Source organism: Acomys russatus, chromosome 14, assembly GCF_903995435.1.
Source record: "Acomys russatus chromosome 14, mAcoRus1.1, whole genome shotgun sequence".
Classification (NCBI taxonomy): Eukaryota; Metazoa; Chordata; class Mammalia; order Rodentia; family Muridae; genus Acomys; species Acomys russatus.
This window is the reverse complement of record NC_067150.1, coordinates 55,336,755-55,361,053: the sequence shown is the minus strand read 5'-3', so window position 1 is coordinate 55,361,053 and position 24,299 is coordinate 55,336,755. Positions and strand designations below refer to the sequence as shown.

Below are 24,299 nucleotides of genomic sequence, written 5' to 3'. Positions count from 1 at the left end.
AAGGCATGTGTTCCTGTTCACGCGCTGCCCACCTGCTTAGCTAATAGTCTACAGTCTGAAAGGAATTTAGATTGACAGTGTCCATCAGATAGGGCAGTGCACGGGACAGTCATTTCCAGATAAATGAGAAATAATCAAGTTATAAAACTATACTATGAGCGGGGTGTGGTGGTCCTCTCCTGTAATCCCAGCACTCAGGAGGCAGAGACAGGTGTCTCTCTGAGTTCAAGGCCAGCCTAGTCTACAGAGGGAGTCCAGGACAGCCAGGGCTACACAGAGAAACCCTGTCTTGAGGGGAAAAATAAAAACAAATGCCTGACTGTGTTCCTCATTTTGAAAAATGAGATATGTGAAAGATATATAGCAAAATATTAACTCTGACTTCAGCACAGTTGAGGTTACAGGTCACTTTTATTTTATTTATGCTTATTTTTATTTTCTGATTCTTAAATCCCAACACAAACCAAAAAAGTCGGGGGAAGAGGTAATTTTCAGCACTTAAAAATAGACATCACATGAACTTTTGAAGCAGAAAAGGAGGGTGATCCTGAAGATTGTCTGAAAGATGAAGGTGGAGTTGCGATCTGTCTCAGCTGTGGCTCCTGAGGAGAAGTGTTAGCAGCAAGGCAGCAATGAGGACGGCGAGGGCGCAGACTGTTGGGACCACAATTTCTGACACCATGTGCATGTGCCTAAGCAAGGGCTCTGGAACAGACAGAACATTCCACCAGAAGTGAGCTTTGCTCTGAAGCAACACCTGAAGAACACAGACCACGGTAGTCTCTAGCTGTTCTCATTCATTGTCAAAGGGAGCCAGCAATGCTGCTCTGTACGCATAGTGCAGAACCCTGCGTTCACTTGGTGTACACACAGCCTGTGGGAGTCCCTACCATTACACAAGACTTACGTGAGAGCTGGAAATGTCACAGAAAATGTGGAAATGCCTAAATTTGGTTCTTTCACTGGTATTTCGTTTAGCCCGCGTATGGATAATATTTATACTGGCATTGCATTAATCTTAAAATACTAGCGCCTATATTCCATGGGTTCTCTAGGCTTTTGCTGAGGGATGTATAAAAGAATCTTTAGGGCTGGGCGTGGTGGTGCACACTTTTAATCCCAGTACTGGGGAGGAGGCAAAGACAGCCTGGTCTGTAATGCTATTCCCAAAAAAGCCAGAGCTATGCAGAGAAACCCTGTCTCTAAAGGAGAAAATAAAAGAAGCCATTGGAAACATTTCTAGCTTTTTGGGTTTGTTATTCTCTCTATACTTATATACATTTAACAGATGGAGGAGTGTCTGTCTATATTGCAATTTCTAGTGGTAAGTCTTAAACTCACTTCTTTGTTGATGCAAAATTCATTTAAAAGTTTAAAAAATTTATTTGATAATTCTTGCATTGTATAGTCTTTAAAAGCTAAGTGATTTATGTACACTAACCCAATGGAAGGTCTTCATGTGACCCATTTTGATTTGTCTGCTGAGCAACCTGTGACTGAGGTAAACAGGCATGGATATGTTCTCATGAAGCTCACAGGCTAGTCAGCAAATCCAGCATTACAACCCTGTTGCATTTACTTGATTTGATGGACTATGGTTTACACAGACTACAGTAGTCTATGGCCTGATTATTTAGGAATGAGGGAGCATTGCTGCATGGCCCTACACTAGCCTGTAAAGAAAGCTCATTGAGAGGGTTTCTGTATCACCTGCTTTGATCCACATTAAAGAATGATATCAAAACAAGAAGTATATTTCTTTTGTTGCTCTTATGCAGAAAAAATGGATTTCAAAAACACTGATGGTATTCTGTATTTTGGATTTTTTTAGATCCACTGCATAAGACATTAGTCCTTTTTTTGGTGGTGGCAGACACTTTAATCCAAACACTGGAGAGGCAGACATAGATGGTTCTCTGAGTTCGAGGCCAGCGGTTTACAGAGTGAGTTCAAGGACAATCAGGCAGGCCTACACAGAGAAACTTCTGTCTCAAAACAAACAAACAAACAAACAAACAATATGGGGCTGAAGAAGCTGCTCAGCAGTTAAGAGCACTGGCCACTCTTCCAGAGGACCCAGGTTCAAATCCCAGCACCCACAGTGGCAGCTGTCTGTAACTCTAGTTCCAGTGTTCTCACACAGATGCAAAATAAAAAGAAATCATTAATAACAACAAAGCCAGGCATGGTGGCGCCTGCAAATTAGAGTGCTTGAAATCATTCTTGGGAGTGGGGGCATGCCTCAGTCAGTAAAGCATTTGCCTTGTTTTACCTCTAGAACCTACATAAAAATGATAAAATAGCAAGGTACTTTTTATTCTCCCGAGACAGGGTTTCTCTGTGTAATAGCCCAGCTCACTTTGTAGACCAGGCTGGCCTTGAACTCACAAAGATTCGCCTGCTTCTGCTTCCAAAGTGCTGGGATTAAAGGTGTGTGCCACCGTACCCTGCTTGGCAAGGTACTTTTAACCCTAGAGACAGGAAGAGCCCAGAACTTGCTGCCTAAGAAGTTTAGCTAGACTAAATAATGAGCTCCAGGCCAGTGAGAAACTTAGTCTCCAAAGAAGTGGTTGAAGCAGCACTCGGAAGGCAGAGGCAGGTGGATCTCTGTGAGTTCAAGGCCAGCCTAGTCTACAAAATGAGTCTAGGACAGCCAGGGCTGTTACACAGAGAAACCCTGTCTTACAAAACAAAACAAGGGGTTGAAGTTGAGTGTAACACTAAGTTGGCCTCTGATTTGCACACAAAGAAAGGCACACATACAGAAGAAAGCTGCCCTCCCCTGTTTCTCTTGTGCTTGCATACTTTCTCTCATATAATTTTTTTTGGGGGGGTTAGAGTCTGGCCTAATCTGGTCATAAATTAGATAGATAGATAGACAGACAGACAGACAGAATGCTGTTCAAAGTGAGTCCAGGGTTGTTACACAGAGAAATCCTGTCTCAAGAAAGAAAGAAATTAACATTAAAGATAAAGACAATTTTAGTTATAAATGGTTGAGAATGCTGACTTTAGGTAGATCATTTTGAGACTCTAGGTTAAGCCATCATATGTAAATTACATAGTTATCAAAGAAAAGAATGTCCTTACCTGTGGCAAGCATCTGGTTGTTGATGGAGCAAGTTTCCAAAGCTTTGAGGCGCCAGCTTTCCACCTAATAAAGACCCACTTTATAACCAGAGCTGCCTTGATGTTTTTCTATGTTTAAAATTGTTTTTAGGATAAATGAGGCAGTTTTCTTTTTACAAAACTTATATGCATTTTTGTGTGTGTGCGTGCATACTCGTGGAAGTTGGAGGACAACTTGCAGAAGTCAGTTTTCTCCTAACACTTAGCTCCCAGGGGTCACATCAGGCTTGACTGAAAAGGCCTTTGCCAGCTTCTCAGGCTCACCAAGTCTAAGACAGGGCTTCTCTGTAGCCGTGGCTGTCTAGGATTCACTCTGTAAACCAGGCTGGTGTCTAACTCACAGGAATCTACCTGCCTCTCCCTTCCGAGTACTGGGATTAAAGGCATGTGCTGCCACCACCCAACAACAAACACGTTTTTAGATCTACCCACTGTTTATATTTTACCAATTTTTTGAGACTATTTCATTGTAACCTGTACTGGCCACAAACTGGCTACGTAGCTGAGGCTGGCCATAAGCTACACCCCCAGCTTCATGTACTGCTTTCTTGTACTGACAGGGTGAACACCTGAGGGCACTAGTCACTGCCTTCACAGCTAGACCCACTTGGGTCACTCTGAAGCAATTCTAGCAAGCAAGTCACATTTGCTTTTAATTCATATCATAACTTAGAGTCCATGTTTGTAGATACAGTTACAGACAAGGTAGAGCTGATGGGAAATTTGTTTTTGTTTGTTTTGTTTTAGTGTGTGTTTAGTTGGTTTTGTGATGCACCTGTGTATGCCCTTGGAGGCCAGAAGAAGGTGTTGGATATCTTGAAAGTAGAGTTGTAGGGAACTGTGCTGAGACTTGAACAAGAGCAACAAGACTCCCCGTTTAACAGGGTAAAAAAGCTTTTTTTTTTTTTCTTATTTCTTTTTAATCTTGCTTTGGAAGCAGTGCATTTGTATGGCTCTGCCACTTGGTGAAAAGATACACTTGTACATTTGATTTACAGAACATTTTGCCTGCCCATATGTAAAGCTTTGGCTACAGCAACACAACAAACCATCCACATCTCTACTGATTTGCTCTGTCTGGAAGGGACTGGGTTTTGAGGTGTGCTTACTCCTTCCTAAACAGGTGGTGGTGAGAGGCAGGGAGGCTGTATTCCCAGCCTACTTCCTTAAAAGAAAAAGGAGGGGTGCATCTTAATCTTTAGTTCTTGTAAGAACAGAACAAATGTCAGCCAGGCGTAGTGCCACATGCCTTTAATCCTAGCACTCGGGAGGCAGAGGCAGGCGGATCTCTGTGAGTTGAAGGCCAGCCTGGTCTACAAAGTGAGTCTAGGACAGCCAGGGCTGTTACACTGAGAATCCCTGTCTCGGGAAAACCTACAAAAAAAGAGCAGAACAGATGTCATGCCTACCTCTTGTGGGTTTGGAAACCCATTGGCTCTGATGATCTCCGTGTAATACTGAACCGAAGCCTTGGGATAGCGAGGCTTGTTTCTCACATTGAACTCAACATGATAGAATCCATATCTATCTGTATAGCCTTTCTCCCACTCAAACTTATCCAGCAGAGACCAGGAAGTATACCCTTTTATATTCACACCATCCTTTATAGCTGTGAAGACATGATTCCGTTTGTTGAGAGGCACACACATAGATAGTACTCAGCTGTTGTGTGAGATCTAGAAGCAGGGCTTAGTTGCTGGTAGATGACAGGTTAAATTTGTCTAACATGTGAAGCAAATCTTAGTTGTATCTCACCTTTTAACATTTCATTTATGTATCCTTTGAGGTACTGAATTCTCCATTCATCACAGAATTGAGTGCAGTGTAACTTTTGAGATGCTCCATTTTCTGTCACATATATGGGAGGATCACCATATTCAGTCTGAAAGTAAGGCAAGAATGGATACCAAGCATCTGACTTACAGGTGTTCTTCTGGGTCGCATGGCTGTCATTTTCTAATGAAGTGTTGGATCTTAGTAGGTGTCATGTGACATGTTTATTAAGAGATGAGTGTAGGCAGGTGAGTTGATATAGAAGAGTATAGTTCTCAAAAAAGGGGTCTTACTCTGGAAAATGCACTCCAGGTCTTAATCTTCCCACAAATTCCCTTTCAAATCAGATGAGCTTTCAAAGGACCAGATAGACCTGACAGAGGAGCAGCCACTTTTCTTCAGTAGCATAACCACTGTTTAGCGCTCCAGTAAAAAACATCTCGCCATGTGCTTGTAAGCAACTCCAATTAAACTCAGTAGGACACACACATAGGGACACAATGACATGAAAGTAGGAAGCAATTTTTTTGGGAAGAAGGGAGTTAGGCAGGAGTGGGAGGGGTAACAGAACAGATAATGAAAGGTAGATATGAAAATACTTCATATACATGTATGAAAGGATACATTTAAGAATTTAGTCTAAGGGGTTGTAGAGATGGTTGGGAGCATTTGCTCCTTTCCAGAGGACTCAGGTTTAGTTCCCAGTATGGACATGGCAGCTCACAAATCTTTGTAACTAGTTCTGGGGGATCTGATCCCCTCTCTAACCTCCAAGCACCCTTGTGGTGCACATACCTATTTTCAGGCAAATGCCTGTGTGTGTGTGTGTGTGTGTGTGTGTGTGTGTGTGTGCGCGCGCGCGCGCATGTGTGTAACCTGAGCCGGGTGTGGTGGTATACACCTTTAATCCCAGCACTTAGGAGGCAGAGGCAGGCATATCACTGAATTTGAGGCCAGCCTGGCCTACAAAGTGAGTCAAGGACAGCCTAGGCTACAAAGAAACCCTGTCTCCAAGCAAACAAACAAACAAAAAGCCCAGCAAATTAAATGTCAGATTTTCGAGCCGGACACAGTAGTGCATGCCTGTAATCTCAGCACTCAGGGCCAGTGATAGATGGGTCTCTGTGAGTTCCAGGTCAGCCAAGGCTACAGAGAGAAACCTTGTCTCTGCAAGACCTATGCAGGGCCTGTGAGGTGCAGAGGACTAGATTTATTGACTCACTAACTTGGTTGTTGTTTTGAACTTTTTAAAAAATTGTTTATTTTATTTATTTATTTATTTATTTTTGGTATTTTGAGACAGAGTGTCTCTGTATAGCCTTAGCTGTGCTGAACTGGCATTGTAGACCAGGCCGGCCTGGAACTCACAGTGATCCGCCTGCTCTGCCTCCCGAGTGCTGGGATTAAAGGCCATGATGTAGGGCCACCACGCCTGGCTTATTTATTTTTATTTTATGTGCATTGGTGTTTTGCCTGAATGTATGTCTGTATGAAGTTGTTGTATCTTGGAGTTATAGACAGTTGTGAGCTTCCATGTGGTGCTTGGAATTGAACCCAGGGCCTCTAGAAGATCAATCAGTGCTCTTAACCACTGAGCCATGTCTCCAGCCCCCCTTTTGAACTGTTTTTGTTTAGGGTAGATCCTCATGCAGTGCAGAGTGGCCTTGAGCTCAGCATGCAGTATGTAGAGGTTAATATTGAGTTCCTGGTCTTCCTGCGGCCCACCTCCCAAGGGCTGGCCTTGTGGTCGTGTGCCTCCGTACCTACAGTCTTGCCAGTTTTCTTATGTAGTCACCTGAATGACTGGGAGAAACTAAACTCAGGTCTAAAGGTCTTATTTGGCTTGATGGGATGCATACCTGGGCAAAGTTGAGAAGTCTCCTGAATCCCCATGGCACAGAATAGAGCCATGAAGACCCCATTTCTGGCCAGTTGGGGTCCACAAGCTCTACTAAGTCACGATCATTCTGGTAGCTGGGCCCCTGGTGGGAGGAGTATTTCTGTTGAGTGATATATCGAGTGGTAAAATGGCCCAGTCCCAGGAAGTCAGATGTGCCTTTAAGGTAGTTCTTCTCATGAAGGGAGAACGTGGGCAGCCTCGATGTCTCCAGGCCTTGCTCTGTGCTCTTTGTTCCTGACAGGAGAGAACATGTGAATGTAAGAGAGTCTTAATTTCTCAGTGTCATTTTGCTTTGTCCCACAGTGCTGCTGGGACTGTAGTGTATAAGCTGGGTCAGTGTATAAGTGGGCAGCTCACAACTGGCCATAACTAGTTCTAGGCCTCCAAAACACTCTTCTGACACACAGAGGCATGAGACACATACATACATGCAGACACTCATACATATAAAATAAAAATAAAATCTTTTTTAAAAAGATTTATTTATTATGTATACAATGTTCTGTCTGCATGTATGCCTGCCCACCAGAAGAGGAGACCAGATCTCATTATAGATGGTTGTGAGCCACCATATATGGTTGATGGGAATTGAACTCAGGACCTTTGGAAGAACAGACAGTGCTCTTAACCTCTGAGCCATCTCTTTAGTCCCATAAAACCTTTTTTTTTTTTAAAGCTGAGCTTTAAGTTAGAAAATGGTGGCTCATGCCTTTAAGCCCAACACTGGGAAGGCTGAGGTAGGTGGGTCTCTGTAATTTGAGGCCAGCCAGGGCTACACAGAGAAACCCTGACTTTAAAAAAAAAAAAAAACTGGACTGGAGAGAGGGCTCAGCGGAGGTCTTTGCTCTTCCACAGGTCCTGAGTTCAGTTCCCAGCAACCACATGGTGGCTTACGACCATCTATAATGAGATCTGGTGCCCTCTTCTGTTGTGTAAGTGTTTATGGAGGCAGAACACTGTATGTTTGTGTGTGTGTGTGTGTGTGTCCACATGAGTACAGTGCCCACAGAGATCAGAAGTGGGTGTTGTCTTCCCTGGAACTGCAGATAACAGGCAGTTCTGAGCTGCCATATGTGGGTACTGGGTACTGAACCCTGTTCCTCTGGAATAGCATCAAGTCTTACTAACTGCTGAGCCATCTCCAGCCTCTATTCAAAAAAATTTCTAAATGTATATTGCTTACTGTTTGTGGCTAGGAGTGTAGCTTAGTAGTACTTGAGAGGCAGGTATAGGGCCCTCGATTTGTGCTCTGGCAGCCAAAGACTGTAGTATGTTCACGGATTACTCAGTGAGTGGCATATGGATAGCTCCTTAGCTACCTGGGGGGAAAGCAGGGTTATATTTTTCCTTCCATTGAAAAACTGGTAATGTGGCTCCTTCTAGAAGGAAACTGGAAGGCCATTGGGGTACAGAGAGTCATAGACAGGTTCTTACATGGTTGACAGTATAAGCCGTGACAGGCTCTGCACTGAGCAATTTTGTCCTATACTAGGACTGCAGAGATATACCTTTCTGTTTTGTTTCTGTTTTTTAAGACAGGGTTTTTCTGTGTAGTCCTGGACTTTTTTCGTAGACCAGACTGGCTTTGAACTCACAGAGATCCGCCTGCCTCTGCCTTCCAAGTGCTGGGATTACAGGTGTACGCCATCGCACCTGACAGAAGTACACCTTTTAACTGACATGCTCGAAACCTCTTTATCTTGTATCATGCCCATATGTGGAAAAGGTTCTACATTCACGTAACTTCACTGTAAATTGAGCAGCAAAAGGTTGGAAATAACTTTTATGGCCAAGGGGATGGGTTAAAAAAAAAATGGTGGAAAGCTGAGGAGGCAGCAAGCATGAGGCCCTGGGTCTGATCCCCAGCATGCCAACACTAACAATAGGAGCTGGAGAGATGGCTCAGCAGCTGAGGCTGTTTAATGCCAGAGGACTAGGTACAGTCCCCAGCAACCACACGGTGTCCCGCAGACATCCGTAACTCAGTTTCAGAGAATCCAGTGTCCTCTTCTGGCCTCCATGGATATGGTGCATGCATGTGGTACGTACACATACAGACAGACAAAACACAGCTGGGCATGGTGGTACATGCCTGCAATCCCAGCACGTGGGAGGCAAAGGCAGGCAGATCTCTGTGAGTTTGAGGCCAGCCTGGTCTACACAGTGAGTCCAGGACAGCCAAGGTTACACAGAGAAATCCTGTCTCGAAAAACCACACAAAACAACAACAACAAAAAGAAAACAACGCTTTTACACACAAATCTAAAACAATAAACTTTCCTAACATAATAATAGTTATTGTTGAATGACCATCAGCACCATGGTGTGTATCTGTTAGAACAAACAAGGCAGCACTTTCTTGTTCCATGGAAAGATTGCCTACATATAGTTTAAGGACTAAAAGATGCAGGCTAGAACTAGAGAGACAGCACGCCTGTAATCTCAGCACTCGGAAGGCAGAGACAGGTGGATATCTGAGAGTTCAAGCCCAGCCTGGTCTACAAAGCAAGTCCAGGACAGCTGGATACATAAAGAAACAGTCTCAAAAAACAAAACAAAAAAAAAAAACAAAACAGATCTAGTCCTACAAAACAAAACAGATCTTGTCCTCCCTTGCTGGGCTTGGTGGTGCACATCTTTAGCCTAGCATTTGAGAGGCAGAAGTAGGTGGCTTTCCATGAGTTAAGGCCAGCCTGGTCTACAAAGGGAGTTCCAAGGCATCCAGGGCTGTTATACAGAGAAACACTGTCTTGAGTAACAAAAACATCTTTCTTCCTTCTTGAAGTATCCTAAACGCACACCCCATTGAACCATCTCTCTGGCTCTGTTTTTAGTTGTTGGCAGGGCATATTTGTTTTTGTTTTTTTGGTTTTCTGGTTTTTGGAGACAGGGTTTCTCTGTGTAGCCTTGACTGTCCTGGACTCACTTTGTAGACCAGACTGGCCCTGAACTCACAGAGATCTGCCTGCCTCCCGAGTGCTGGGATTACAGGTGTGCACCTGGCCATTTTAGTTGTTTTAAAATTTTGTTTTTTGAGGAAAGCACCCTGATTTCTATAGTGGCTGTACCAGATTTTACTCCCATCAGCAGTGAATGAGGGTTCTCCCTTCCCAAATCCTAGTCAGTGCTTGTTTTCTTTTTCTTCTTTCTTTTTTTAAATTATTTAATTTTATTTTATATGCATTTGCATTGGTGTTTCCCTGAATGTATGTCTGTCCCTGGAACTGGAATTAGACAGTTGTGAACTGCCATGTGGGTGCTGGGAATTGAGCCTGGGTCCTTGGGAAGAATAGTCAGTGCTCTTAACCTCTGATCCCTCTCCAGCCCCAGTGTTTGTTTTCTTGATAGCCATTCTGACTTGGGTGAGATGGACTCTCAAAGCTGTTTGAATTTCCTGTGTGTGTGTGTGTGTGTGTGTGTGTGTGTGTGTGTGTGTGTGTGTGTCTAAGGATGCTAAGATAAGACAGACACAGATAAGCGCCTGCCCACTGCTCTCATTGAAAAAGCAGTGGATTTAGAGTTAAGTATGAGACAGGCTCGGTGGCACAAACCTTTAATCGGGAGGCAGAGGCAGGTAGATAGATCTCTGAGTTCAAGGCCAGCTTGGTCTACAAAGCGAGTCTAGGACAGCCAGGGCTACACAGAGAAACCCTGTCTTGAAAAAAAGAAAAAAGAAAAACTAGAGTTAAGTCGGTTTCGCTATTCCAGAGCCCCATCCCCTCCCATGACTGCGAAGCCGCTGTCACAAGGAGCAGGAAGCTCTGGCTGTGCAACTGTTTGCAGTGCGACTGTGGATAATGGTGCACGGCGCCTCTCAAAAGCTAAATGAAGTTTGAGCTTTCATCAGGACGGGTGGTGACAGAGTCAGGTGGGCCTCTGTGAGTTTGAGGCCAGCCTGGTCTACAGAGTGAGTTCCAGGACAGTCAGTGCTACACAGAGAAACCCTGTCATAAAAAACAAAAACAAAAGAAAGTTTTCGTCATAAAGCAATGATAATGTCTTTAACCTGATATAACATCAGTGTACATAATGTACTGAAATATCACACAGCCCAATAACTAGTTTAAAAGGCTTAGGGCTAGAGAAGATCTCAGTTGGTGAAGTGCTTGCCTTGGACGCCTGAGGACCTGATGTCCAGAACCCGTGTTCAAAAACAAAGAGCCAAGTGTGGGCTGTTGGCATGGCTCAGCAGATGAAGGTGTTGTGTGAGCAAACCTGTCGGCCTGAGTTCATCCCCTGGATCCCCAAAACAACCAAGTCTAGAATCGTCTTCTGACTTCCACACTTGTGTCTTGACACACACAATAATAATATACGTGTGTGTGTGTGTGTGTGTGTGTGTGTGTGTGTGTGTTTAAGCTGAGCATGGTGGTCTGTGCTTGAATCCCAGCCCTGGAAAGGCAGTCAGGTGGATTCCCAGAGCTCACTGGCCAGTTAGCTTTGTGTACTCTGCAAGCGTTCACCCCAGTAGGAGACAAGGTGGATGACCACTGAGGACCAACTAAGGAGATTGTTCTCTGGCTTCCACACACATATGCGTACATGTGTGCATATACATATACCTGCACACATTTGAACACACATGGAAAAATTAGTTAAAAACAAAAACATGACTTGGCTCACCAATATGGTCCTTCATGACCTGGGGGTAGTCACCAGCATAAATAGGGTTGGCAAACCAGCCGAGGCAGAACTGTAGGTATCTCTCAGCAGCCTCAATATCATTGGGATTGTTGCTGTCCACAGGTTCGCCCCAGTCACAGTTCAGTGAAATCCCCACTAGGCCTTAAAGGAAGGACATCAGGGTAGAGAGAGGCAGGATGTGGCTCCTCTGGGTCTGTGTGAGCCGGAGGGTCCCCAGCTTACCGTGCTGCTTGCTGCGCCACGTGTTGTTGTAAGAATGCCAAGCCTGGGCGTGTGCCTGAAAAGAGGGAATTCATGAATGCCCCTGGCTCATCCGTTCCCGTGCCTCCTGCCTGCCTGTCTTCCTTCCTTCCTCCATCCATTTCTTTCTTCTTTTGTTTGTTTTCTTATGGGGGAGGGGGCAAATGCTCAGAGGACAACTTTCTCTCTTTCCACCATACCAAGCATTGAACTCAAGTTGTCAGTCTCAGCAGCAAGCATCTACCTCCTTGCCAGGCCGTCTTGCTGGCTGGGAGTGGCCTTTCTTGCCTTCCTAACTAGAGCCCAGCATTGACCTTCCTGTGTTCTTGAATCCAGTCTCAAACACCACAGAATCCCTCCCTCTGCTTCCACAGACATTCGCTTCCTTTGTACTGTGGAGGAAGCATAGTCCAAATGGGGCAAAGCCACTTTGCAAGCTCACTGCTGCTGCTACCCCACCCCACAGGGACCAAACGAGTGTTCTACCAACTGAACTGCCCATCACATACTGTCTCTAAATTGTTGGTGTAGATCTCTAGAAAGGCGACAGTGCTTCTGAGGGTTTATTGGAAGTGTGAGTTCATGAGGCCCCTTCAGGACCTTTGGAAGCAAGCTCTGAGAGCAGGGCCCAGCAACCTGTACCATGTGTTTCTGTTTTGTTTTGAGGCATGGAACCTTGACTATCCTCACCTGCTGGGTAACGGACGCTGGCTTTGAACTCTTAGTCGTCCTGCCTCCACCTCCTGAGTGTTGGGATTACGGCATGTTATCACTGAGCCCAGCTGCATCCTGTGTTTAAAAATGTCTCCACTTATTTCTGACATTTGCTAAAGTTTTGAGCTCATTCATGTGAAAACCGGAATATTTCAGGCTGCAATAGTTTGAAATGTTGCATTCTTTTTCTGCTCTGTGCTTGTGTGTGTGTGTGTGTGTGTGTGTGTGTACACTCTTACACATATGCACGTGCACATGCATGTATATGTGAAGGCCAGAAGTCATTCTTGGATGTTAGTCTCTCACTGGGACCCAGATGACACTTCCCCCAGTGGGCAGGATTCTGGCCAGCAAGCTCCAAGAATCCTCCTTGTCTCAGCCTCCAAGGTGCTGGGATTACAAGCATGCTTCACCACACCCACTGTCCTGGCCAGCTTTCCTTCCATCATGTTGACACAAGCTAGAGTCACCTGAGAGCAGGGAACTTCAATTGGGAACATGTGTGCATACGGTCTGGTTTAGGCAAGCCTGTGGGGCATGAGGGGCCCAGCCAGTTTTGGGTGGGATCACTCCTGGGCTGGTTGTCCTGGGTTCTATAAGAAAGCAGGCTGAGCAAGCCATGGGGAACAAGTCGGCAGGCAGCACCCCTCCATGGCCTCCGCATCAGCTCCCGCCTCCAGGTTCCTGCTGTTTGAGTTCCTGCCCTCACTGCTTATGATGGTGAGTTGTTATATGTATGTGTATACATATATGTGTGTGTGTGTGTGTGTGTGTGTACATATATATGTATGTGTGTGTGTGTGTGTGTACATACCTCTGAGTGAAATAAACCCTCTCCTTCCTAAGCTGCTTTCGTCATGGTATTTTATCACAGTAGTAGTGTGATGCTTTGAGAAAGATTGCTGCTTGCCCCCACCCCCACTCCACATAGGCTCATATTTGAGTGCTTGGTCACCAGGGAGTGGAACTCTGATAGGATTGGAATTGTATGGCCTTGTTGGAGGAAGTGTGTCACTAGTAGTGGGCTTGAGCTTTCAAAAGCCCATGCCTGGCCCAATCTCTAGCCTCTATCTCTTCCTCTCCCTCCTCTCTCTTTGTCCCTCTCCCCTCTTCACACTTCTCTCCCTCCCTTCTCTCTTTCCCCTCTCCTCTCTCTTCCCTCTCTCCCCTGTCCCCTCTTCTCCTCTCTCCCCTCCCCAACCTCTCTGCTTGTGGATCCGGGTATCAAGATGTAGCTGTCAACTACTTCTCCAGCGCCATACCTGCTGCCATATTCCCCGCCATGATGTTAATGGACTAAACCTCTAAAACTTTAAGTAAGCCCCCAGTTAATGTTTTCCATTAAGAGTTGCTGTGGTCGGGGGCTGGAGAGATGGCTCAGTGGTTAAGAACACTGCCTGCTCTTCCAAAGGACCCAGGTTCAATTCCTAGCAACCACATGGCAGCTCACAACTGTCTGTAACTCCAAATCTGACACCCTCACACCAGTGCACATAAATTAAAATTAAATAAAATACTAAAAAGAAAAAAGAGTTGCTGTAGTCATGGTCTCTTCATGTCAATAGAATAGTGACTCAGACAAATAGTAATCCTAAAATACCCAGCTTTTTTGTTTGTTTGTTTTGTTTTTTTGTTTTTCGAAACAAGGTTTCTCTGTGTAGCCTTGGCTGTCCTGACTTTGTAGACCAGTCTGGCCTTGAACTCACAGCAGCCCGCCTGCCTCTGCCTCCCGGGTGCTGGGATTATGAGCGTGCACCACCACACCCGGCTGACACCCAGCTTTTTTACCTAGGTTCTAGGGATTGAACTCAGGTCTTCATGCTTGCATGGCAAACACTTTGCAGACTGGGCTCTCTTTCCTGTTTCTATGCTTATTATTTTGCAAGCTAGTAAGTAACTAGAAAAACAGGAGGAAATCTGGAATTGTCTAGTGACGTGGAACTTTACAGACCCTGTTAGGAAAAGTACTGGTTCAGGACCCCAAAACCAAGTTCTCAGCACAAAGGAGATTTATTTGCCCCAGAGAGACAGAGGGTAGGAATAAGAGACAAAGACAGGGAGATAAAGAATGAGGAAGAGTGGGTCTGGTGATGCACGCCTTTGATTTGATACCAGTGCTAGGGAGGCAGAGGCTGGCAGATCACTGTGAGTTCGAGGCCAGCCTGGTCTACAAAGCAAGTCCAGGACAACCAGGGCTACACAGAGAAACCCTGTCTCCAAAATAAATAAAATCTGAAGAAAATTTTATAGTAAGAAAAATATGAGGCCGGGCGTGGTGGCGCACGCCTTTAATCCCAGCACTCGGGAGGCAGAGGCAGGCGGATCGCTGTGAGTTCGAGGCCAGCCTGGTCTACAAAGTGAGTCCAGGATGGCCAAGGCTACATAGAGAAACCCTGTCTTTTCCTGACATGAACTCAGGTTAGTGTGTCGCCAGTAGTCTATCCTTCCATCCAAGAGTCCACAGGGGTGACTTCCATCAGGCTTTGTACTCCCAGCATCATGCCCTTTGTCTTCCACTCAGGTCTTGTAAGCAACCCACTGTCTCTCCCCTTCCTCAGCTTTCAGTGCATGCTAAGCATCATCTCTGTTTGTCTCCTTCCCATCCACAGCCTGATAGTCAGCTGGCTGCCCAGAAGACTTGCACTATACTCATCAAACAGAGACCAACCCCGCAGCCAACATATCTTAAGCTGGAAAAGGACGTGTTTGGCTTTCTTTTTTTAATGAAGATTTATTTATTTATTACATACACAGTGCTCTGCCTGCTTGTACCCCTGCACACCAGATCTCATGATAGATGGTTGTGAGCCACCATGTGATTGCTGAGAATTGAACTCAGGACCTCTGGAGGAGCAGAGGGTGCTCCTAACCGCTGAGCCATCTCTCCAGGCCCTGGCTTGCTTTCTAGATGCTTTTCTACCTCCTTACGAAACCCTAGGTCATGCCCAGTGACCACTCTGACTCTTTCCTGCTGCTCTTCACAACCTCTGGTTTCTTCCTTTTCTATGTTTTGAGGACTTTGGTCCTTATCCACCATCACATCTCCCCTCCTATCACCACTCCTCGCAGAGTTCACACCACCGTGTGGGGTGGGGCATGCCTTTACTCCCAGCACTAGGGAGGCTGAGGCAGACGGATTCGAGGCGAGCCTGGTCTACAAAATGAGTCCAGGGCAGCCATGGCTACAAAGAAAAACACTATCTCTGGGGGGGAAAAGTTCATAGCTACACATGACAAGTTTCCAAATGTCTACCCGTATCCTCTTGGTAAAATCAGAAGCAGCAGCTGCTGTAGTACCTCTACCACAGTGCAGTGACAGTGAGGTGATAGGATTTGTCCCCTACATATCCTCAGTCCAAAGGCCCATGGCACATGCTGATGTGGTAGAGGATCAGTGTGACCCCTGGTGCAATGGCTCCACGTGGAGCCCAACCTTCACCCCAGAAGGACGTGGCTTACCTTAATTATATGGTGTGCAGCCGTGTACAGGCCAGTGCCCTGAAGCCTCAGGCCTGGTGCATGGAGGCCGGTCTCATAGCCTTTTTCTACCATTGTCTGCAGAGACAGCATTGGGGATCTCAGGATCATGAGAGACAGCAGAGGACATCCCTGTCCCCCCCCCCCATCTGAAGAGGAGCCCCTACTTACCCGAGGATCACTAAATGTGAGCCAGTGCTTCACTCGGTCCCCAAAGACCTCAAAACACAGGTCAGCGTAGTCCCTGAAGTATTGGGTCATACTCACATTCTGCCACCCACCGTATGTGACCTGGAGCATCTGTCAACAGAGAAGCCAGGGCCCTGGGGAGACTTTGGAGTAGATTGGCGAAGTGTCTGGCTAAAGCACAGGTACAAAAATGGCAACGAAAATGTAGGGTGGGGCACAGAGCCCCTGTGGCAAGGCGGCGCATCCTTTAAGGTGGATGCTGGAGGGAGCAGAGGAAGCTGGAAAAGCCTGCTCAGGAAGAAGCTGACAGACTGGGTATTTAAGATGTAAACCATGCATAGGGCACATGCCTCTCATCCTAGCATTCTGGAGGTAGAAGCAGGATGATCCAAAGTTTGGGGTCATCCTCAGCTTGAGGGTCTGCCTGGCTGGGTGCTGGGTGAGATGTGAGACTGGGGAATTAATGAGAAGAGGCTGACACTGGTAGGAGAGCCTCACTGAGGATTTAGAGGGTCTTGCTGACCTCAGCTGTTGGTGTGAGGTAATGAAACCTCCAGCGCTGAAGCCAGCCGTGCACCACCTGTGCACAGGGCTAGCCATCCATCTGTCATGGTTACTTAGTGCCATTCTTGAACAGATGCTCCCTAGACAGGTTAGTGGAAGCTGCAAGCCTGCCGTGTTCTCTGCCCCGGCTCATAAGCCTTTAAAAGCTCACCACCACAGTTTCCAGTCTCCAGTCTATACACGTCCCTCCCACCTCCTCCTCTTACCCTTCCGTGCACGGAGTACACTTCACCTTCTCTCCCACTCCTCCATAAAATTCTGGATCTGGCACAAGTCACAGGCAGCCATACCCTTGGCTTGGCTGTGACCTCTGTGAGGCCCAGGCAAAGGAAGGAAAACAGCCTGAAGGTTGACAGCAATTTCTGAAGTGTTCTGGGACATGGCTGGCCATGATGCTCATGGATGAGGGCAAGTGGTATTTTCTCAACGAAAGAAAGGTTGAACAAAAGCTGTGGAATACACTGTGTTACCAAACTCGAGTCCAAAGGTGTTCCTTGGTAGGCTTCTTCAGCTCAGTGGTAGAATACTAGCCTAGCAGGCACAAGGTCCTGAGTTCAGTACCCAGCAGCAAACACAAAACTTTGGGTTTTTTTTCTTTTTGATTAAGTTTTCCTTATGCCAAATGTTGTGGAAAACACTAGCTGCACACTTTTCATTTAATATAAGCAGCATGAATAGGATCCTGCACCTTACAAAACGACACAACTAGCTCATTCCTTTTGCCCTTGTGGGTACACAGCGCCCCTTAGAGGACATAGTATTCAAGACATCATCTTGGAAGTGCAAACCACCCCACTTCACTCACTGTTTGGGTACATTGATCTTGGTCTCTGAGACAAGTGAATAATGCTTTTGTTTGTTTGGCTTGGGGTTGTTGTTTGTTTGTTTGAGAGTTTGAGACAGGGTTTCTCTGTGTAGACTTGGATGTCCTGGACTTGCTTTGTAGACCAGGCTGGCCTCAAACTCACAGAGATCTGCGTGCCTCTGCCTCCCAAGTGCTGGGATTAAAGGCGTGCGCCACCACCATCTGGCTCTGATGATGTTTCTAACTTCACCAGTCTGTGGCATTATGACACAACAGCACAAATAAGCTAAGACAGCCAGGCATTCCTTACATGTTTCTGTCCAGAGCCAGACCCAGACCCAGGCTCTACCCCCTTTCTTGGTCACCTCAGGTCCTCACACCAGACTTCCTCTGCTGACCCAAGCACCTGGCCCTCACCTGTGGCAGATCCCAGTGGTGCAAGGTCACAATGGGAGTGATGTTGTTCTTTAGCAGGGCGTCAATGAAATCGCTGTAGAATTGGACTCCTCTCTTGTTTACCTGTTCAGCTGTAAGTGAAACAGAACTTGGCCTTTCCTCTGGGGTGTGGCATTCTTGGGTCTCATGGCCTTCTGTAGGCCAAAGCACCCACAGCCCACGGTTTCTCCTGAGCCATAGAAGAATGCTATTGGTATGCCTGGAGCCCAGTTACTCACTGATCCTTGCAGAGCCTAGGGAGGGACAGTTGTAACTCACCTCTGACTCCTGTGGGCAGGAGCCTTGGCCAAGACAGGGAAAATCTGTAGTGGGTGACCTGTAGCTCCTTCAGCAGAGCAATGTCCTCCTGTATAGAAGGGTGGGGAAGCAGGGCTGGGCCACCTGGGCTGTGAGGGAAAGGCAGACAAGTCTTGGGGGCCTCAAGGATCATTTGTATCTGCAGTTCCAAGTGATGTCCTCTGTAAGGGCTATACTGAGCTCCTGAGGCGAGCTGCCCCATGCCCTCCTGCAGGCTCTGGGGCCAAGTCGCTGGCCTGTTGGCCCCTGATTGCTTGGACTGATTGTACTGTCCATCTCATTTTCCTTCTTCCTGCGTTCGGGCACTCACAGCCCTAGCCACCACTGTCCCACCCACTTTGGTGACGATGGTACATGGTGTTTAGCAGAACATCAGATTGACATTCTCAATGAGATGTCCCCATACTTTGCTCCCCACCTCTCCGGCAGGGTGGCAGTGCACACAGGCCCCTTCACTCACCTGAACTTTATAGTAGCTGTCACAGGCTGCGTCTGCTGTGTCATCCCCTAGCACCTGCCCCTTCCTACCATGTGTGAAGGCGTCCCAGATGCTGGGCCCTTTTCCATCCTGGTCCCATGCACCTTCTGTCTGGTAGGCAGAACTGCCCACGCCCCAGGAGAAGCCTGTAGAGAGAGACCCCACACCAGGCCCTGGGCCACCTCAGCTTCATTGGAAACCCTAACTATGCTCCCCAGGCTCAGGACACCCACCCCACAGCCTACCCCCACAGGAGGAGGCAGGGAGAGGGAAGATACAGTAAGTAAAAGCATTTTGTGCATAGTTACAGCTCCAACTAGCATCTGTTGTATGTAAATGTTAATAACTTGTTTTAGAAAATTTTTTTTCATTCTTTATCAGTTTGTGTGTTGGCTAGAGGGCTGTGGGATAAGGTTGGTGAGTGCAGGTGTCTGGAGAGGCCAGAAGCAAGCCTGGATGGGTCCCTTGAAGCTGGAAATCCAGGCAGTTCTAAGTCACTAGGTGGATGTGCATGCTGGGAACTGAACCCCGTACAAGACCGGTGAGCACTTTTAACTGATGAACCACCTGTCCAGCCCCAATTCTAGTAAATTCTCAAACACTCTCTGGGTTGGGGACGTAGCTCAGTACCAAAGTGCTTGCCTAGCATGGACAAAGCTGTGAGTTGGATTCCCAGCAGTGCACGGACACGCTGATGAACAGAGACCCTGTCACCCAACAGGCGCGCGCGCGCACACACGCGCGCACACACACACACACACACACCTATGTACCAGGAATTTTTCCTTTAGAACATCCACATGGAGGTGTTTCCCATCCTACTGGACAGGAAACCAAAGAACCTAATTCCTCAGCAAGTCAGCCAAGGTAGGAAGGCCATCAGAGACCAACAAATGGAGAGATAGACAGACAGTCTGAGGACAGAACAGTGGAGGAATGGACGTACCAGGTGGAAAGGTTCCATAGTAGAAGGATGTCTCTTCCTGAGATCCTCTCACGGCAGCCCCTAACCTGGGCACCAGCAGGATCCACCCAAGGATGATGGCCCACATTGGCTTCATGACACCGCACCCTCCTCCATGCCTATGAGCCCCTGTTAGAGCTCAGGGACATAGGCCAGGAGGGGAGGACACCGGCCCACAGCAGCAGCGTGGGGAGCCCTGTGTTAAACAATAGGCAGAAGCTAGCCTAATGGGCCAAGCTTCAAGCCAGCTCCTATTGTGATCATGGGGTGATGGGATGGCGTGGTCTCATCTAATGGGGAACCTACCTCTGCCTCAGAAGGTTCCAGTCTTCTGGAGGAGCCCTCAGCCTCCTACCTCCCTACTGTGTCGCCTGTATACAATGCTCTCTGTATCTAAGGCCCTCTATTCTTAGCTGTCAGCAAGACTTCTTCCCACTGGGACCCCCTGTCTGTGAGCCACCAGCTTACCCAAGATGGTCCTCAGCCCTTCACACCCTAGGTCCACTGTTGTCAGCCATAGCTGAATGACTCCCGGGCCCTGCACTTCCCCCAGAGCAGAGCCCACAGGCATGGAAGCCTCTAGTTGGGGGTGTGGTCTGTGGCCTGACCCCAACAAAGAGTTTCAGTAATCCTACAGAGAGGGTAGAGGCCAGAGTGCTGAGCTGGCCAGAAGGGACTGAGTCAGCAGTAGCCTGGGCACTGGGCCCTGGACATCCAGCTGGCTCCCTCCTAGGGGAGAAAGGCAGCCTGGGAGGAGGTGACCTCGTCCTCCCAGCTCCCTCTGGGTCTCACATGCAACCTTCAGCACAGTCCTGGGCATCCTGAGGTGGGGTGTGAACTTGAGACCAACCTGTTTTGAGGATGTTTCAATTTACCCTTGTTTGTTTGTTTGTTTTTCTTTTCTTTTTCAAGGCAGGGTTTCTCTATGAAGCCTTGGATGTCCTGAACTTGATTTGTAGACCAGGCTGGCCTCGAACTCACAGAGATCCGCCTACCTTTGCCTCCCGAGTGCTGGGATTACAGGCGTGTGCCACCACGCCCAGCCCTGTTAGTTTACCCTTCTTGCTGCCACAGAAAATCTCTCAAGAAGTGATGTTGGGTTTTCCACCTAACCCTCCTCTCCTCAGACACCTTATCTTTTCCTCAGCTTGCTCATTCTGCCATTGATGTCTGTGGAAACAGTGGGTCCAGGCTTCTACCACTTGGTTCCATCTCAAGGCAGTTTTCCTAGCAATTAGCCTCTATCAGAAAAACCTCTCCTTAGCAGGGCATGTTGGTGCACGCCTGTAATCCTAGCATTCCCAGAACTTGGGAGGTAGAGGCAGGTGGATCTCTGTGAGTTCTAGGCCAAAGCAAGTCCAGGACAGCCAAGGCTATACAGACAAACCCTGTCTCAAAAGAAAGAAAAAAGAAAGAAAACAAAAAGAAAAAAGAAAAGCCTCCCTCTAACATCTCACTCCACTGAGCCTGAAGCCTCCTTGCCGCCATTGCACAGTCTCTCTCAGCCTGCAGGCCTCTTTGTTCTCGGCTCATTTCTAACCATTCTCCAAGCGTTCCCAGGCCGCCACCACCCCGTTCAGGAAGTCCCAACATGTGCCCTGCTGCAACCATCTAGCCCCGCAATTCCATGTCATCTGTGAATTTGTCCTCTCTTCCTTTCGGAGCCCCACAGGGATACAGATATTTGCTGCCCCTTCACTCAGGATCCCTATAGCTAGTATGGCGGGCAGTCAATAGCGTAGAACAAAACATTTGCAATTACTAACAGCCAACATTAGCCAGGCTCAGGGATGCACGCCCGTAGTCCCAGCACTCGGGAGGCAGAGGCAGGCGGATCTCTGCCAGTTCGAGGCCAGCCTGGTCTACAGTGTGAGTACAGGACAGCCAAGGCTACACAGAGAGACCCTGTCCTCGAAAAACCAAAATAACAAAACAGGACAAAAAAAGGCTAACATTGTGATTTGGGTCGACTTGATGGGACTTGAGGTCACCATGGAGACAAACCTCTGGGTGTGTCTGTTAGGAGTCAACTATGTAGAGTTAATTAAAGTAGGAAGACCCTCACTGAGTGTGGGTAACACCATCCCATGGGCTGAGGACTTGACCGAATATAAAGAAGTGAGCCTAGCACAAGCACTCATTTCTCTCCGCTTCTTGACTGCAAATGCAATGTGACCAGCCACTTCCTGCTTCTGCTGCCGTGCCTTCCTCCCGTGATGAAGTGTACTCTGGAACTGTGAACCAGAATAAGACCCTTCCTACATTGCTCTTGTCACATGTTCCGCCCCAGCAACAAGTAACTGAGACACTGGCTGGGCAGATGTCCTACAGCCCCCGCAGATTGCTTTATTTAGTCCTCGTGCCTGATTCAGTGAGGTTGAAACAGGTTTGAGGGGAGGCTCTCCTTGACGGGACCTCTAGCCCTCAGGTTGCCTTGCTCAAAGGATATTCCACTAAAGGCCCATGTTGAGGTACAGAATATCTGAAAAGCCTCACTCCATTGCCCACCTGAGTACCTCAGGCCCTCCCTCTGGTCAGTGTCCAGAGCCGCCCCGTGGGGTGGGAGACAGCAAGGTAGATGCCTGCACACCATGGGGTCCAGTTGGGGCCTGAGGCTGAATCCTCAGGCTCCCATTGCCAAACTTGGGGTCAGGAGTCAGTGTCTCCTCCCAGTTCTAAGGGTCCCTGGCTTATTCGTGGATGAGGACTGCTTCTCAGAGTAGATGCTAGGAATGGCTCCCTCACCAGGAATGTACTGACTGCACGAGGGATGATCAGTAGAGGTGCCTACCTTAGTTTTTTTTCTGTTGCTGGGATAAAGTACTCCAATAAAAGTTAACTCAGGAGCTGGGTGGTGGTGGCGCACCCCTTTAATCCCAGCAGAGGCAGGCGGATCTACAAAGCAAATCTAGGACAGCCAAGGCCACACAGAGAAACTCTGTCTTGAAAAACCAAAAAAAAAAAAAAAAAGTAACTCGGGAGAAAGGGTTTATTTAGCTCATTCCCAGTTTATAGTCTACTAATGCCAGGAAGTCGACAGCAAGGGCTCAAGACAGCGATCACATTGCATCTGTAGCCAAGAAGCAGAGAGGAACCCATTAACGTATGCGCTGGTACTGCTCAGTCCATTTTCATTTTTATGCAGTACAGGATACGGAGCCCAGGGAATGGTGCTACCCACAGTGGGCAGGTCTTCCCACATCAGTTAATGTAATTATGATAATTCCTAACAGGTTTCTGTGGAGATCTTCTCCAAAGTGATTCTAGATTGTATCAAACTGACAATTAACCATCGCAGTCCCTCCCTTCCATCCTTACTTCCTTTGGGTCCCATGTGTCCTCCTCCACAAGCTTGCCAGCAACTGGAGTCTGAGGGGGCTGCAAGGCTGGAGAGGGGTACACAGGATGACGGGTGAGAATAAGGGCTGGCCTCAGAGTCTTGGGAGATGCTGGGCATGGTCCTTTTAGGATGTGGGAACACTTGCCAAACGGTACCAAGCAAGGAGGGCATGGCCACTTACAGAGGGGACAAAAAGAGCATCCGTCCCAAGTGTGCTTGAGGACCTGGTGAGTTGGACCTTCTCTCTACTTGTGTCATCCCTGTAATGCCATAACAGGTCGTGTTCACACCTGAGGGCTGCTGGGCATCTTTCCTAGTGACCACAGCCCACGTGGGTTATTTTTGTGGTACCCTTTTTGCAACCAGAGGGCTCTAGGCACGCTGTGTTCTGGGCTGACGGTGGCAGGAAACATACCACTTTCAGAGCTGATGTCATCTCTGAAAAATGTCCCTACCCAGGAGCTTGGGCCTCATGTTTATCTTGGAAAGATTGGTCAGCCCAGCATGGTGGGGCTGCCTGGGGTTCTGAGGAGAGGCCTGGCTCTCATCCCACTGACTCCAGGCCTGCCTCTGGCTAGAAGGCGAGAGGGCCTCATAGCTGATGTCCCTCCTCCCTGTTCCCTGCTGTGCACACACCCTCCAGTGGCTGCCTGAGGTCTGCATAGGAGTCAAAGTTCCTGATGTTCAGACTCCTGACTAACAGGGTGTGTTAAAAGACTGAGAGGCACTCTTGCTCCACTGAGCCTAGTTTCTTCCTCTTTCTCACCGGCAAGGGACTGCGAAGGTGGCATCCATCACTGACAGCCCTGTTGGCACCCCGAAATTCTGCCTGAACTCTGTGACTACGGTGGTAGATTTCAGCAAAGTGAAGGATCTGGGTCCCAGCCCTGATGACACCGTGGTTCCCCAGGCATAGGCCGCGTGGGAACTGTTACTGTCCTGGCAGGAGTGAAATTATTCTAAAGACAGACACCTGTGCCTATCTCGTACTGGTGAGGCCTGGTGCCAGTCAGAAAAAGGTTGTCTCCCAGAAAAAGATTTCACACCGTTCTGAGAAATGGTAAGAAATGGAGCTGAGACACTGATGGTCACCAGTGGGCAGGACCTCACCTTGACAAGGACTGTCATTTGCTACATAACTCTGACCTTGAATGTTTGTGTGTGTATGTATGTACATGTGCCTCTGCATATTGGTTACCTGCAGAGGCTAGAACAGGATGTCCGATCCCCTGGGGCTAGAATCATAGGCAGCTGTGAGTCACCCACTGTGGGTGCTGAGACCTGAACTTGAGTTGGGTCCTCTAGAAGAGTGGTCTTAACCACTGAGCC

At 47.7% G+C, this 24,299-nt stretch overlaps 1 protein-coding gene across 1 annotated transcript; it reads right to left on the bottom strand.

Moving 5' to 3' along the window:
• Positions 1–510: 510 nt before the first annotated feature.
• Positions 511–20,136, bottom strand: Lctl (lactase like). The gene is made up of 13 exons (XM_051156636.1): positions 19,613–20,136; positions 18,649–18,812; positions 18,150–18,237; positions 17,853–17,962; positions 16,049–16,177; positions 15,860–15,955; positions 11,669–11,723; positions 11,426–11,587; positions 6,762–7,036; positions 4,885–5,011; positions 4,539–4,738; positions 3,091–3,154; positions 511–705 (listed from the first exon to the last, which is right to left on the bottom strand). The coding sequence occupies exons 1-13, from the start codon at positions 19,725–19,727 to the stop codon at positions 590–592; spliced, it is 1,701 nt and encodes a 566-aa protein (XP_051012593.1). The 5' UTR covers positions 19,728–20,136; the 3' UTR covers positions 511–589.
• Positions 20,137–24,299: the final 4,163 nt, after the last annotated feature.

Excerpts from the sequence above, each read along its gene's own strand:
- Lctl (XM_051156636.1), bottom strand. The coding sequence starts at position 19,727 with ATGAAGCCAATGTGGGCCATCATCCTTGGGTGGATCCTGCTGGTGCCC. Across the intron at positions 11,724-15,859 it reads CTGCACACCATATAATTAAG|GCACACGCCCAGGCTTGGCA; the intron begins GTAAGCCACGTC and ends CCCTCTTTTCAG. Across the intron at positions 3,155-4,538 it reads GGTTTCCAAACCCACAAGAG|GTGGAAAGCTGGCGCCTCAA; the intron begins GTAGGCATGACA and ends GGTCTTTATTAG.